Source organism: Chroicocephalus ridibundus, chromosome 3 (assembly GCF_963924245.1).
Source record: "Chroicocephalus ridibundus chromosome 3, bChrRid1.1, whole genome shotgun sequence".
NCBI lineage: Eukaryota > Metazoa > Chordata > Aves > Charadriiformes > Laridae > Chroicocephalus > Chroicocephalus ridibundus.
In genome coordinates this window covers 88,283,239-88,299,125 of record NC_086286.1, presented here as the reverse complement: position 1 = coordinate 88,299,125, position 15,887 = coordinate 88,283,239, and the positions used below count along the sequence as shown (strand labels likewise).

Sequence of the window (15,887 nt, the reverse complement as noted above, 5' to 3'; positions counted from 1 at the left end):
CAGGGAGGTCACAGGATCAGAATGGTCTAGGTTGGAAAGGACCTTTAAGACCGTCGAGTCCAACCATCAACCTAACACTGCCAAAACCACCAGGCCACTGCTGGTCCAGGAATCACAGAATCCCAGAATCTTCATGGTTGGAAAGGACACTTAAGATCATCAAGTCCAACCAAACAATTTACAATCTCTGCCACTAGAGCATGCCCTGAAGTGCCACATCTAGACGTTTCTTAAATACCTCTAGGGATGATGACTCAAACACCTCCCTGGGCAGGCTGTTCCGCTGCCTGACCACTCTTTCAGTAAAGTCATTCTTCCTAATATCTAATCTAAACCTCCCCTGCCGCAGCTTCAGACCATTTCCTCTGGTCCTGTCAGTATTCACCTGGGAGAAGAGGCCAACACCCACCTCTCTCCAACCTCCTTTCAGGTAGCTGTAGAGGGCAATGAGGTCTCCCCTCAGCCTCCTCTTCTCCAAGCTAAACATGCCCAGCTCCCTCAGCCTCTCCTCATATGACCTGGTCTCCAGACCCCTCACCAGCCTGGTAGCTCTCCTCTGGACACACTCCAGCACCTCGATGTCCCTCTTGTACAGAGGGGCCCAGAACTGAACACAGTACTCGAGGTGAGGCCTCACCAGTGCCGAGTACAGAGGCACGATCACTTCCCTGCTCCTGCTGGCCACGTTATTCCTGATACAAGCCAGGATGCTATTGGTCCTCTTGGCCACCTGGGCACACTGCTGGCTCATGTTAAGCTGGCCATCCACCAGCACCCCCAGGTCCTTTTCTGCTGGGCAGCTTTCCAGCCACTCTTCCCCAAGCCTGTAGCATTGCTTGGGGTTGTTGTGACCGAAATGCAGGACCCAGCACTTGGCCTTATTAAACCCCATACAGTTGGCCTTGGCCCATTGATCCAGCCTGTCCAGGTCCCTCTGTAGAGCCTTCCTACCCTCAAGCTGGTTCCCACTGTGTTGCTGTTTGCAGTTACCCATCTCAGGTGCCACTGGCCAAGGTCCCTGGGCATCCCATGGCATTTGTCACCAACCATTTCTGAGCTCCAGGATCTTTCTTCCAGCCACCATCTTCACCACCTTCTTTCCAGGCTTCCTTCTTTCCAAAACTACTTCCAAAAACCATATTTTGGCACACCACTTCCTTCCAGCACCCTTAAGTTTTTCCAATTTAAATAGTCTATATGAAGAAGCATGAGGTGTGATCAGTCTCCCACTGAGAGACTCCCTGTCCTCAGTCCTCCCACTAGACCAGGCTGCTCAAAGCCCCATCCAGCCTGGCCTTGAACACTTCCAGGGATGGGGCCTCCACAGCTTCCCTGGGCAACCTGTGCCAGTGCCTCACCACCCTCACAGTGAAAAATTTCTTCCTGATTTACAACCTAAATCTACTCTCTAAATCTAAATCAGTTACACACCTTGTAGGATGGAAGAAAAGGGCCAGAAATTCTGTAACAAGAAAGAAAAAAAAAAAAGATGTTTGGCATTTCCATAAAATTTAGACCTGGGCAGGACTAGGCAGTAGAAGCTCTTCGTATCAGAGCCTCAGCTCTGGTGACCCTGATTTGTCACAAAATCCCGTTTTGGCAACTCACCTTCTTTTTTTAGATCTTGTCTTTTACAGATACCAATTCTGAATGGGCTGGGGGTGGCTCTTTAACCCAGCTGAAGAAGGGTTACCACGCTGAAAGCCTGTTTCCAACTGAAGACTTGAGTCTCGGTTCCTGTGGCCTCCATTTTCAAAGACTCAGTCTAACGCATCCTAAATTAACTCACCAGGCAACAGAGTATGAAATCGGACATGACCGATCGATCCTTCAGCATTGATTCAAAGCGAAACTAATGGAATGTAAAGAAAATGTAAGAATCTATCGTGTTGTAAAGGCTGCCTATTTAGCCGTTTTACAAACTAAAATTTCATTTGGGAGCTGGGTGGAGGTGTAACGTTTGAAAAACTGACTAAAACAAGGTATGAGGACATTGCAAACTATTGCCATACAGATTGAGCCTTGAGGGAACGGCTTTGTTAGATGCCACTGACTAAAATAATTGCATGATAATTTTGGCTAGAGGCACCATCCTATCATCTGCTGATTTTTAAACCGTGCATGAATAGTTTAGACTGAGTGATCTTGGCATCCAGCTACAAAGAACCGAGAAGTCCACTCAGCGTACCACATTTATGCTTTGGCTCTTGAAGAAAAAAAGATGTCCTAGTACTGTCGAAGGAAGGTTTCTGAGCTATAGCAACCGGCAACGCTGCGTACTCCTTCTGCAATGCTCTAAGATAGACTAACGAAAGGCTTTTTCTAAGGTAAGCAGCAGAAAACTAATTCTTCCTAGGGCTGTACGGAGCAGGCAGGCCCCTGTCAGACTGGAAGAAACGCGAACTAAACCCAGGAGAATTTGCATCTTAGCATTTAACTTTTTTTTTGTATGAGAAGTGATTTGAATAGTAGCAAATGATCAAATGAACTTTAAAGTAAGGAAGTAACAAAAACCAGAAATAAAGAAACTCCCTCCAAGAGACATGGTGGATTTCCATCTGGTTCTAATTATAGGTATGATTTTTTATTGTTTGAAGTAACCATATAAAAATATTTGGACAGACACAAAGGCAGCCAGATGGTATAACGAGAAATGTCTCAGGTATGTACAAACTATACTAAAACCAGTATATTTCTAATATACTAGGCTAGTATACTAGAATACTAGAATTTCTAGTACACTAGTAGACTGGAAATAATGTTATCATTGATATTTGAGATCACACTCTTACAGTAAACTGAAATACTCCTCTGTTACGCAGAGCTCAAGTAAGACCAGAGAAGGGAAAGATGAAAAAATTGGAAGCACATTGCTATGACAAGTTTGTAAAGTAGTTTTGGCTGATTTCTTAGAAACTCTGACTTTCATGGCTCTAGACTAACTTCTTTGTTTTATACACAGTGTTCACCTCATCAATATTCGTACTGCGGTTCTGCCAGTGCAGATTTGAGGGAAAGTATCTTGGTATAATAAATTCACTTAGAGAATGGAATTAGACCGGTCCTGTAATTACTCTCCCCTGTTGGCCGTTACAAAGATGAGGATAGAGTTGTTTAAATACTGGTAGAAACAACTTAACAAACAAGCACATCTACAGAGCCAGAGTAATATGTTTATACTCCTCCTCTTGTCCTGTCTTACCCTGAATGGATACATTAACTTTCTGCTCCAAAATGGGCAATGATGATTCCTAGTGCTAGAGAAATGCTATCTATCTTTCCATCTTTGGGATTAAAACATGTCTCTTTTCCATTTTATTCCTGTGTTTACATTTTAGCATCTCACTTGGGTGTTGCTTTTGGGGTATTTTTTGTGAAGTCTATCCATTTCAGCAAGGGACCAGCCATTCACAAGGCAGCAAATATACCTAAAGCTCCTTTGCTTAACTGTTGCGTTGCCATCATCCCACCTTTCAGGGGACGTGGTACAGAGCAATCAGCACGTGTCACCCACTCGTACCTGCCTCTTGAGTACTCAGGGTTTGGGAGCTTGCTCTATCTAAATCTCTATTTCTCAGTTTACTGAAGATGAACTATTCTGTATCAGCACTTCCAAGCTCAGAAAAACAGATTCAAGATTTTTAGCTTGAGATATAATATTTTCTAGTAAATGTTTCAACATATGAACATCTTTACACCCACCCAACCTATCAAGACGCAACAATTTGATATCTGCTCTGAAAAAAAATCCATACGAAGTCAGAAGAAAGATCTGACATTGTTCTTTAACGATAAGGAAAAGACACTACAATAATTCTTGCTGGCTTTTTTTTCCACGTATCTTATTTCGATATACACAGGAGGGAAGGACTAGGGAAAGAAGATATTCCAGGTGCCTAGGAAATTGCTGAACTGGCTAGGTTTCCTCAGCAAGTTCACTGTGCGAAAAGGGAAGCTCATTGTGTAGATTCAAATTTGCAGAGAAAAAACAAATCCTAGAAATTAAAAAAAAAAAAAAAGCCTTTAGGATGCCTATGCAAAGCATGACTGCACTGTTGGTTACAATTGAGAATCTTGCAGTGTGGATAAATACAGCCTCTAAGCAGAATCATGCTATGTGGGATCATATCATAAACCGTAACCAAACTATCTTGATAACAGTGATATCGCCCAGCTGTGCTATCAGTTAAAATTGGGTAAGATTTTGGATACTCCAACCAGCCACTCTTGAAAAAACTTAGAAATTGCACTTTACTAAAGGTGGTGGTTTAGTGGAATTTGGGAAGTTATGAACGTACAGCAGCATAAAAAAATTCAAGTGCAAACCCTAAGGTAGATATGATCCCAGTTGCTTTCAATATTTTTTTACCACATTAGCAGAAAAAATTCCAGGGACCCAACACTGAATGTGCAGTGCATTCACAAATAAACAGACAAATACCTTATATTTCAATTCCCCACATTACCTGAAGCTCCGTAATAGTTTGCAGAGAAGCGACTTGGAAAACAAGCATCTGTCAGCAGAATGTAGATCAATTTGCTGGTGAACCAAAGAGCTTCTGGGGAAGAGATAGTTAAAAAGATCTTCTCACACCCACAGCTAAAAACCTCCACATCACTCCATTATGTAATCCCTATTTATTGATCTCATATGTTGAAATTTATAATTAAGACAAAGTCTTGGTGATTCAGTAAGTCTTGAAATGCATAAGATTAAAGATATTAATCCTAGAAGCACTCTCAATTTATTAACATTATCCTAGAACTGAGACTATACATGTAGAGCTATGTGTAAATTAGCTCTGTATTCTCCAAGGGAGAAACTTGTGGATTGTTGCCATGGTAGATCGGAAAATATTGGATGGATGGCACTAATAATGCCTTTTTACCTTTGGGTAAAAATGAAACATTTTTCTGTCACAGTTTTAGGGTACTTCTCAAAACTTTACCAAACAAATGAAAGCCATGACTGTTATATATTATTCTAGTTGCTTTTCACCCAAAACTATGGCAAAGCCACAGACAGTGGAATGAGGTGGGTGTAGGATTAAACTATAGTTGGCAAAGGATTTGCAAAGTAGAATAAAAGTGTCTTCTTTCTTAGTGGGAAGAAAATAGTGTAAAACTGTAGGCAGTTAAGAAGTACAGTGGCTTACAGCTGAAATCAATCTCTCTTAAGCTTAAAATAATCTCACATTTGCATCTTTCACCAATAATCATAAAGTCTGCCTTCATTTAAAGACCCATTAAGTAGAAAATAATGTGAAGAGCTCTCTTGCTATCAGAAGAAAGTATATGAAAGATCATTACTTTAAAAAAGCCCCAAACCTGAAAAGGCCATTTCCAAAAGAAATCTAGTATTGTAGTAAAATAATGTGGGGGTTTTTTTGTTTGTTTCAGATATGAATTTCTGACCATGGGGGACTGGAACCTATTGGGCAGCATCCTTGAAGAAGTGCACATCCACTCCACCATAGTTGGCAAAATCTGGCTTACAATCCTGTTCATATTCCGGATGCTGGTGCTGGGAGTGGCTGCTGAAGATGTCTGGGACGATGAGCAGTCTGAGTTCATCTGTAACACGGAGCAACCTGGCTGCAGCAACATCTGTTATGACAAAGCTTTCCCCATCTCTTTGATCAGATACTGGGTACTGCAGATCATCTTTGTGTCTTCTCCATCGCTAGTTTACATGGGCCACGCGCTCTACAGATTAAGGGCTCTCGAGAAAGAGCGACAGAAGAGGAAAGCCCACCTGCGGGCTCAGCTAGAAGACCTTGAGCCCATGCCTGAGGAGCACAGGAGAGTAGAGAGGGAACTGCGTAAGCTGGAGGAACAGAAGAAAGTAAATAAGGCACCCCTGAGAGGGTCCCTGCTGCGCACCTATGTCCTACATATCCTGACCCGGTCGGTGGTCGAAGTGGGCTTTATGATAGGTCAGTATCTTTTATATGGGTTTCACATGTCCCCCCTTTACAAATGCACTCGTCCCCCTTGCCCTAACACGGTGGATTGTTTTGTGTCCCGACCTACAGAGAAGACCATCTTTATGGTTTTCATGAACAGCATCGCCGCAGTCTCCCTTTTCCTCAACATCCTAGAAATCGCCCACCTGGGCCTCAAGAAGATCCAGAAGAGCCTCTATGGGCAGCCGCGGCAGCCGGCAGCCCCCGCCGAGGAGGAGGCCAGCCTCTACAACTCCAAGAAGAGCTCCGTGGTGCCGCCGGCCTGCCCGCCCTGCGACGCCTCTCCACCGCGCCCCGCCGCCGCCCCGCCACCGCCTTCCCACACTCCCGCACCCGCTCCCGCTCCCGCACCCGCGGGGCCGCCGGTCCGTCAGCACCGCGGAGAGCTCCGCGGCGCCCCGCCGCCCCGCCGCCGGCACAGCGCGGCTCAGCACCACGGACAGCAGCCGCCGCCCTCCTCCAGCAGCGAGGAGGCGCCGCGGGCGGCGGCGGGCGGCGGCCCCGGGGCGGTGGCGGCGGCCGGAGCGGGGACAGCGGGGACGGCGGCCGCATCCCGCAGGGCCCTCCGCAAGCACAGCCGAGTCAGCATCTGCCGCGACTTGGAGGAAGAGCGCGGCGACTCCCCGGACAGCGGGCACTACCCGGGAACCCGCAAGTCCAGCTTCCTCTCCCGCGTCCTCACCGGCAGCCGGGCGGGCAGCGACAGCGAGAGCGCCGAGTCCCGCGGCGGCTCCGGCCCCGGCTCCGGCTCCGTCTCCGGTTCGGAGGGGAAACGCCGGGAGGAGGGCAGCCCGCCCAGCAGCCCGCCGCCGGCCGCCGCCATGGGACGCCGCGTCTCGATGGCAAGTAGCGCCCCGGGGCAGACGGAGGGAGAGGGGCGGCGATGGGTCCCGGGAGAGGCGGGTGCCCTCACTGCCTGTCCCGGCCTCGGGGAGGAGAGGGCGAGTCAGGAGGCAGGGAGGCTTGGGCAGGACTTCTGACACAGCCCTTTATTGCCTCGCATCCTCTGGGTCAAGATGAGCTCCTGCATGCTTGATCCCTTTCTATGGTGAAAGCAAAAACATCACTAGGGAATTATTGAGTCCTAAGGATGCCTAAGTCACGAATCTCAACTTCTTTGTACTCATTACATCATCCCAAATGACTCGACGAGAACTGTCCCGTGGAAAACTTGTTCAGCTCCAGCCTGCTTGATGCTGCAAGAAGAAGTGTTGAGTGTGTTGAGTTCAATGGCTCAACTTATCTCAGCTTCAGGGGGTTTCTCCCAGAGGCCACCACTGAGTTGAACAGTTGCTCAATGAACAAATAAAAAGATCTACATAAAAACCACCAAATAATTGCAATCCCAGAGCCAACGGTTATAGAATTGCACTTTCAGCAGCTGTTCCTATTCTTTGGCTACACACTCTAAGTGTCATCACAGTCAGTGTTGATAAGATACAGTGCTTGCTTTCAAGAACCATTGAGGGTTTTTCTAAAGTAATTTGAATTCTGATTGCCCCAAATCGCAGGATTTGTCCTATGAGAGCAAAAAAAAGCTCCTTTACAAATGCTTGCAAGAGCAAGCCCTTAAATACCTTTTTATAGGGCATGTAATAAACAGAAGATTACTTCACACAATGCTCAAAGTTATAGATTGTGTTCAGTTTTTCCTCGCTCTTCCTAAAAATGAATACTTTTCCTAAATACAAAACAAACAAAACCAAACAACCAAAAACCTTCAAATCTTTCATGGTAAGAAGCAGAAGGCGCTCTTACACATTGCTCATCAAGAAACTGTTTGTGGATTCCAGTTTTCATGGGGTTCAGTTTCTACAATATATAGTCAGCCTAAGCCATGTTCAGTTGTCACTTAGATGCAATTTAACCACTTTCCACTTCGACGTTTCTAATACTGGGAAAGGGCCTAGAGTCCAATCTGTCAGTCTGCTGGTTTTTAATACTCAGATGAGAAGGCTTTTTAAAAAAATGAAGTGCAAGAAGTTATTCGAGCGAGACATAATTTCTGTAGCACCCTGTTGAGAACTCGCAGAAGTTGCCTGGCAGCTTTACAGTTTAATGACAATGACACTATCTTCCAGGGGAGATCTTGCAGAGAGATACAGACAGTTTACGAAGCAACGTCATTACTCTTGAAAGTAACACTCTTCTGGCATGCTGCCTTTGGGGATCATTATGTATGTGACTGGTACTACCATTTTAAAATGTGATTCAAGTAGGAATTTGTTGCTTCCTGCTTACAGCACATGATATTTTAAAGTAAAGGTGCTTCTATATACAACTGAGTCAATATTTTGGCACATGCTACTGCTTTGTGTAAAGTGTGCTTTGGCATGCTTTACTGCTAGCATTGCTAAGGCATTTTATGAATACCAATTTCAATACAAAAATATGCTGGTGCATCACAAAAATGTTGAATCTGGGCATTAAAGCTTGTATACCCTTCTGGTCTGTATTTCCCAATTCCTATATTTGCTATTTAATCTTGTTTGTCAAAGGCACTCAGCATTGATTTGATTGGACTTCCAGGAGAAAATCATCATGTATTAATGTTTATATAAAAGAAAAATATGTGTGATTAGATTTACCTGTGTGACAGGAGCATTCAAAAATCAGATATGCTATTAAAAAAAAAACCACCATACTTAAATACTTAAAAGGAATTGTGCTTCCAACTGAAGCACAAAAAAGGATCTGCCATGCCTGATTAATAGTGAGTTCTTGCAACAGTAATGCAGAGAAAGGACAGACACTTTTTAACTTAACGAATTCACATGCACAAACATTTACTAAAGAGCCAAAATACAGTCTGTTCTAACCTGGATCTTAATAATCTAAGCTGGATAGCCAAATGGAGCGAAACCATAGTGGAACTGACAACGTTCTTCAATTTTCTTTGATAATTTTCCCAAACGATTGTCTTTAGTTCCATACTGGTTTGACTGTTTTCTTTTTCCCTTCATCCATACCATTCTGCCAGAATTTATCTGCAGCATTCTTTCATTAGCTCAGTGAGAGGGAAGTATCAACTCAACATTGAAAATATCACTTTCTATACTCAACAACCATTCGAGCAACCTCCAAACAAACACATACCCACGCTCTGTGCTAAGATAGCAGGACAACCGCAACTGCCCACAACCACCATAGCTTTCTTAGATGAAGGGAAATCTCAAAGTTACACAAAATCCATCCGTCTGATACTGCAAGAGTCTGCGTACAAGTCAACCACATCCTGGGAGTCAACGGCATTGAAAGCACCAAACAGATCTCATAGTACAGTTATGGATGCTTGACTTTCAGGCAGTGATGAGATTTTTTTGAGCAATATTTTCAATGCCATTTCCACACCAAATTCCAGTCTCTAACAGATAAATAATTATTATTAGGGACAGCCAAATGTTGTAAAAATTACCTCTCATAATGTATTGCATCCTCTTGATCAAACTGTGAAGACTAGGTGGTGGATAGTAGCTGGCCAGGTCATGATCAAGTGGTTTTTCCCAACGAAGTACAAAACTGTGTGAAAGTCTCAACTGTATCAAATGCCTGAAAGACAACAGGAAATTCTTCTTAGACTTCCTTTTTGGAGGAAAGGTTACTTTGGACCCCTAAGAGAGAATGCATTCGATCCTTAACTGGAAACCTTCATGAAACAGCTCAATAGGCTGTCGAATACAAAATGCATCTTTGGCATGAGGATTCCTCAGCTTTTCAGGCTTCAGTTCAAACTAGACCACCTATAGATATAAAAGAAGAAATGCCCATTGGTAGAATTTGTACAGACTAACCATGTTTGGCCATAATGCAAACCAACAAGGTTATTTAAAACTTCCTCATCCTGAATTGGTGGAGGTGAAGAGCCATTTCTTCATTTCATGTCCATGTGGTATAAAACCTTGAAAAAATATTTATGCTCCAGCTGTTTAGTTTTACACACAAACCACTCAGTCATTATACTCACTGCCTCATGTGTGAAAGACTGTGTGAAGCCATTGGGACCATCACCTAACTCTCTTTTCCTCTCTGGGTTGAAGGCAAAAATAAGACATCTGAGCATTCCAGCTGAACGGTTAGAGAGGGAGGGATCTTTACTTCGAAAGTCACCCTTTGCCAGAATTGAGCGGTCTTCCTCCTCAGCCATTTTCTAGAAGCCAAAGGAATGATTGCAGAACATCAGAAAGTTCAGCCGAGCGTGGCCACAGCCTGGCGTTGCATCTTCTGAGTGTCACAGAGTCATCACAATTCAACAGCTGAACGCAAACATTTCTACAAAAGCTGGAGGCTGTGTGTTATTACATTGCTAGCTGCATTTGAAGTCTTTTGCTAGCTGTGTCTCTTCCTGCCTTTCTAAAGCAGAGAACTCCAGTTGCACGCTACATGAGCAAGTCCAGCATTGGTTCTTTTGGGCCTGTATATAATAGTTTTCTAAAGAATCCTAAGGTGTGCTCTAAAAGCTATAAGTTTTAATTTGTTTTTTTGGGGTTGGGATTATTTACACTAGGTTGGCAACTCTCCTCACAAAGGCACCATCTTTCAGATGACTTGGAACCAGGTTATCACATTTGCACCCCAAGCCCAAACCTGCATTGAGAGACCCTACTGTGCTGGTCCTCTTGCTGGAGTACCAAGAAGACGGGGAGACAACATTATCTGGTTGTGTTTCTGCATTGAGCCAACATAAGTCCCTGAAGTCACGAAACAAAACTGGAAGTCATTAGAAGATTTATAATATTCTCAGCAATATTTTAGCTGAACCACTCTCCTGGGAAAACAAAATTACTAGATCAAGATTTTCAGAAAGAACTAGGCGTTTTAGGCACTCAAATTCAGATCTTTGTTTTTCCTGAAGTGCTGAGTTTTCCTCACCCTCACGTCCATTCCTTATTCTTTAGCCCACCCTCTGCTCTGGAGAGCCCTGTGCTTTCAGAATGTCGTCTCTTTAAGTCTATATTTTTGGCTACAAAGTAATCAATGTATCTTTAAAAGCAAGGCCCCCTCCTCACAGTGAATGATGTAGATAAGGCTGATAACGAAGCAGCTGGTAAAGCTGATACTCTCAGCTCACAGAATTGGGCCGAGCTAGGGCTGCTGATTTTATTCATTTGCAGAAAAGAAAGTCTCTGGGGCTGCAATCTTGGTTCTGCCAACGTTGGGGAAATTTTACGATTCACTGGGTCCGGTTTTCCTCACCGCATTGCTTTTTCATTCCTCTGTGCTCTTCAGTTCTTTTTCTACTTCTCAATTCTCCATTCAGCTTTGAGCCTTTTACCCAGTGGGAAAATACTTCGCAGTGAGCAGGGTATGAAAGAGAGAGCTGCTATTCAGCCTGAATGCTTGCAGTCTTCTCCAGAACAAGGCATGTTTACTCACCCTTTCAACAACACTTGAGGAATAAATATCCACTCGTTTAACTAGCTGCTCACCCGCTCTCGCTCCTGGGGCTGGGAACCGTTTGATCAGAGGGAATGTACATTGAAATAACAAAGCCAATAACTGTAGAGGAGTTATTTATACAGCTGAGCTCCACCGGGACAATCTAGTGGTGGGGTAAGGGACTGGTAAAACCCAGCGTTCCTCCAGGATGTTTAGGAATCCTTAAAGGTATTCACATTTACACCTGCTGGTAACTACTGCTGGTTTTGTACAATTTTTCTATGTAAACACCTCTTTAAACCAAAATTTTAAATTCCACAGTAGTTGTATTTTATTCTGCCCCGGAGCACTTGGGAGAAGCTTGTGGTGACAACAACCAGTGTACCAATTACCCTGCAAAAGCTACTTGGTCACCCAAAGGTAACTATTCACCAACTGCACAAATACCGAGAAACTTTGGGGCTCAGCAGCAGTTGACAACTAATGAACCCCTCTGAGGATTTGTGCAGCAACAAACGGATGAGCTGGATTTTAGAAAGTGGAACCCGCCTAATTGAGTCCATCTTTGTATGGTTTTAAAGCAATCAAAAATATACAAACACCCTTAACGTGTAAAGCAAGACCTCTGGGATGGGCCCACTGATTTCAAGCTAGTTACTTCAGGGATTAATGTGTTTATTTCGGTTTAAAAGTGAGGTGTTCCCCCTCTCCCCACCCTCCCCCTAGCACTGAACAAAGCCCTCCAAGGTAAGAATGTTGTCAGCTAAACACCAGATTCCCACCTATGAACGTGTTGGGACCTGGGTTAATGACTATGATAACATTTCTTTTTCTCCTTTAAGCCAATTCAGCTTCATCCTTTCTTTCTCTTGTTGTCTTTCAGAGCATGCTCCTAGAACTATCATCTATCATGAAAAAGTAACGACATTCCGAGGAGAAGAAAGAAACTAAGGGACTGAGCACAAACCACCTTCAGCAGAGAGATAAAAAGCAGATTATTTGTTGCTATGCTCCCCTCTCCCACCGCTGTAATGCTAAACTCGTAACACAGCTTAAGAAAGCAAACTCTTGTTTTATTCCTCCATTTTTACACCAATCCTGACAGCACCCTCCTCTGATTGCTGGTGTTAATGGGTAGCTCGCTCCACGACTCAAGATTTCTCTCATGTAGACTGAGCCAGATCCCGTCAGCGTGTGCTGCCACTGCAGAAATAGCCTGGTGTCTTTGGGAGAACGTTTTGGGATGTACAAGTTGTTGTGCATGCTAGTAGTGTTCATATCAGAAACCAGCCTGATCCACAGACCTTCAAGGTAGTGGAAGGCTCAAGACACCTACAAGAAAGGGTTAGTTTGATTTGAAAGTAGCCTGGAAGGCTACGTGGCCTCTATCTCCCCAGGCTTCAGCAGCCAATGAATAAAAGATGGAAGAAACACACAAGGAATCCGAAGGGACAGGGAATTTAGCAGAGATAAAAACCCAGCTGAAGAATATGCTGCTGCTCGTCTGCCTGTGCTAATGCTGTCCTCCAGCTCTGATAGAGACTTTCCATGCTAATGTAGCCCCCTTGTAACTAATATTTTCAGCTTCAACTTTGAAACTAAGTAAAATTGGGCAATTTATTTTAAGTGCAAAACATCTGTACTTTATTTCAGTTTTCTGTTCAAGAAGATCTGCAAGGTATCACCTCAGGGGCATGAAAATCTGATTCCCTTCACTGTCTCATTAGTTCATATAGAGGAACTGAAGGACCAGCAGAGCCAAAAAGAGTTCATTTTCAGTTTGCTAAGACAGACTCCTTTGCTAGGGAGGGTTGGATTTCTGGGTCGTATGCGGCCCAAGAAAGCAGTCCTTCCACTTGTGTATCTGGAAAATAAAGCACCTTGCTCTGACCGTCCCTGACCCTGTTTCTGGCCACGTGCTTTTAGCTGCTTTTATTTGTCAAGCTTATCATAGCTCGCATTTGCTGTCACCTCAACGGCAAGCGATGCTTGGAACGAGCTTGTTTGCTATGCCAGTTTCTCCAAGCATAAAAATCCTCTACAACTTGACAACTGTAAGGCAAGGCTAGCAGAAAGCAAGACAGCAGGGAAAAAAAAGAGTCGAGCATAAGGATTACTTGAGATTGCAGTAGTTTTGCTCCAGTGCGCATGATTTACATTCATATTCTGCCTCACTACAAGCTCGTTGACAGTTTGCCTGTGCGTTTGTTTAGTATTTTAGAGCAAAAAAAAAGGGAAATATTTAAGATGGTGTCCATTAAGTGCCAGCAACAACTGATCGGGGATGGAGAAACAGCTTTGCTAAAGTACGTTCTCTACTGCCAGGCTCTGTGTAGATGCGGTGGATGCTACATCTGACAGATTTGAGGGGGTGGGAAGCTTTCTTCATGTATGCTTAACAGCAAGGTTCAGAAAACTGGGAAACTCTGGAAAGCAACATTTCTGGTTTTCTTCCACGAGAATTTTAAGATTGAAAAAATCGCAGGCAACTGTCACTGCTGCAGATGGAGGAGGATGCCCTTTGTATCCCAAAGGATGGTGGCCCGGGCACACCATCTAGGGTTTCCTGTCTGGTGATAAAAAGCCTGGGGACCTCACTCTAGCAGCTTGCCCTCCTCCCCCATCCCCACAGCAGCATCCCAGCAAGTGTGTGGACCAGAGTCATTCCACTTCCCCCTTCCCAGCTTTCCTCCTGCCAAGCTGCTGAGCAGGCTCTCGGGTTGTGTCCAACCCAAGGAGAGAGGTGGCTGCCACCTGTTTGCGAATCCCAGAGAGCAAATGCCCCCTGGTAGACCCCACACCCTGCTCGTGGGAATAGCACCCAAGGCTGTTATCATTCCTTCTTTCCTTTCTGGATCTTCTGCAGTTTAAGTGATGCTAATGGTCCACAGCACAAGTTCCTGCTTCAGAAAGGAACACTACTGTATCCAGGTTACACACTAGGATTTTCAGCTATTTTTCTTTTCTTTCTACAGAAACCTCTTTCAATTTCTCTCACATTTTCTGTAAAGGGTAAACAACCCCCAACCTCTCCCCTTGCCTCCCAACACGTACACTGACACTTTAGAAGACCAAAACAAAGACTTGGCAGAATTGCCTTAAGTCAAGCACGAGGGGAACGGGTATAGATACAGCTTATTTGATCTTCCAAAACAACTTATTTCATCTTTGCAATGAAACACCCTCGGCTGTTCCTGCAGCAGATCAAAGAAAACTGGATCCCTGGATCAAAGACGACTTGTGAATTAGCAATGGGACCACGTGAGTGGAGGTCTCCTCACCAGTCCAGAGCTTCACCAGGCAGTATCAACCACATCCAACCTACCCTCCCGAGCCTCAATTACAACCCGCACGTTAACCGAGCACTGCAACAACAATTTCAGAGTCAAGATGAGTCGATTTACAATACATAATGATATGTCTTTATTTCATCAACAGAAATGGTGTCTAGACAAAATTCAGTTAACACTAGCAATTCAAATGAATGAAAAGGGTCGGGTGGTTTTTTTTTTCATTTTTGTTTTTTGCACAATACTGTATTTACAATGAGTAAATGACGTTTTAAATTCATTAGTTCATAGCAATGCTTTCTTCCAAAAAGGTAAAAATTCTTAGTAACAGAGAGTAAGCATCAACAGCCACCTCATTTATTTATACAATAAAAATCACAAGAAACCACAGTCACCTAGAAAAAAAATAAAGACAAGCTTAAGAACTAGTACAATAAAATGATGCATTGAATTAAGTTACATTAATCGCATAGAATTTGTGTAAAAAGTATGTAGAAAAAACACCTGATGTAACCTGTTACAGTCATTGACCAGTTATGAGAGGTACAGAGGGTTATACAGGTAGATATGTGTGAAAACTGTCCATACTGTTTGACCTGGGGAGGAAGAGAAGAGGGGTTGCACCCCCTTGCATACACTGATAAAACCCTGTTTTGAATATGGCCTCTGAAGTTTGTAAGGCATATATAAGAGGTGCACTTGTAACCAACTGGTTCTGGAACAAACTCTTGGGGCATCCCCACCCTTGAAATCAAAGGTGATGCTTGGAACTACGAGTAAACAACCACGCATCGAATATCACCAAAGTGTTTAGTATCATTCCTGCCGGTCTGAGGGATCCAGATAGCTTCAGGCAGAGCAAACGTAGTAGTGAGAAGGGGACTGAAACCACGCACGTTTCTCTCGGGTACATCACAAACGCAGGGTAACGCCGGCCCGGGCAAAGGATCCCAACCACAACCCCCGGCGTGGGCTGGCTGCTACCTCCTCTGCCCCCGGCCCCGAGGGTGGTGGGATCCTCCGGTGGCAGGGACGAACCCGGCCGGCGACTGCAGTCCCCGCTCGGCTCCCTCCGAAACGGAAGGGGTCGTTTGGGTTCGTAGCCTGGGACCGTCTCTGCTTCTAAGCAATCAATGAAATCAAACACTGCCAGTTGCCATTTCTATTTTAGGACGCTAGTTTCTTTCTGCATGCCCTTAATTAGCCAAAAGGGACAACAGTGGCACTGCATGAACCAACGCAGTGACTTTCACCT

General features: G+C 44.3%; 1 protein-coding gene across 4 annotated transcripts; it reads left to right on the top strand.

The window, feature by feature from the left end:
• The first annotated feature begins 1,745 nt into the window (after positions 1–1,745).
• Positions 1,746–13,242, top strand: GJA10 (gap junction protein alpha 10). Of its 4 annotated transcripts, XM_063329974.1 has the most exons (4): positions 1,908–2,327; positions 5,401–5,936; positions 6,036–6,808; positions 12,226–13,242. In XM_063329974.1, the coding sequence occupies exons 2-4, from the start codon at positions 5,417–5,419 to the stop codon at positions 12,262–12,264; spliced, it is 1,332 nt and encodes a 443-aa protein (XP_063186044.1). In that variant the 5' UTR covers positions 1,908–2,327; positions 5,401–5,416; the 3' UTR covers positions 12,265–13,242. The 4 variants fall into 4 exon arrangements, with proteins under 4 accessions (XP_063186042.1, XP_063186044.1, XP_063186043.1 ...); XM_063329973.1 differs by having other exon boundaries at positions 5,401–6,808; XM_063329972.1 differs by lacking the exons at positions 1,908–2,327; positions 12,226–13,242 and adding an exon at positions 1,746–1,873 and having other exon boundaries at positions 5,401–7,610.
• The last annotated feature ends 2,645 nt before the right edge of the window (positions 13,243–15,887 follow it).

What these genes read in the sequence shown, in the direction of transcription:
- GJA10 (XM_063329972.1), top strand. Translation starts at nt 5,417, where the DNA reads ATGGGGGACTGGAACCTATTGGGCAGCATCCTTGAAGAAGTGCACATC.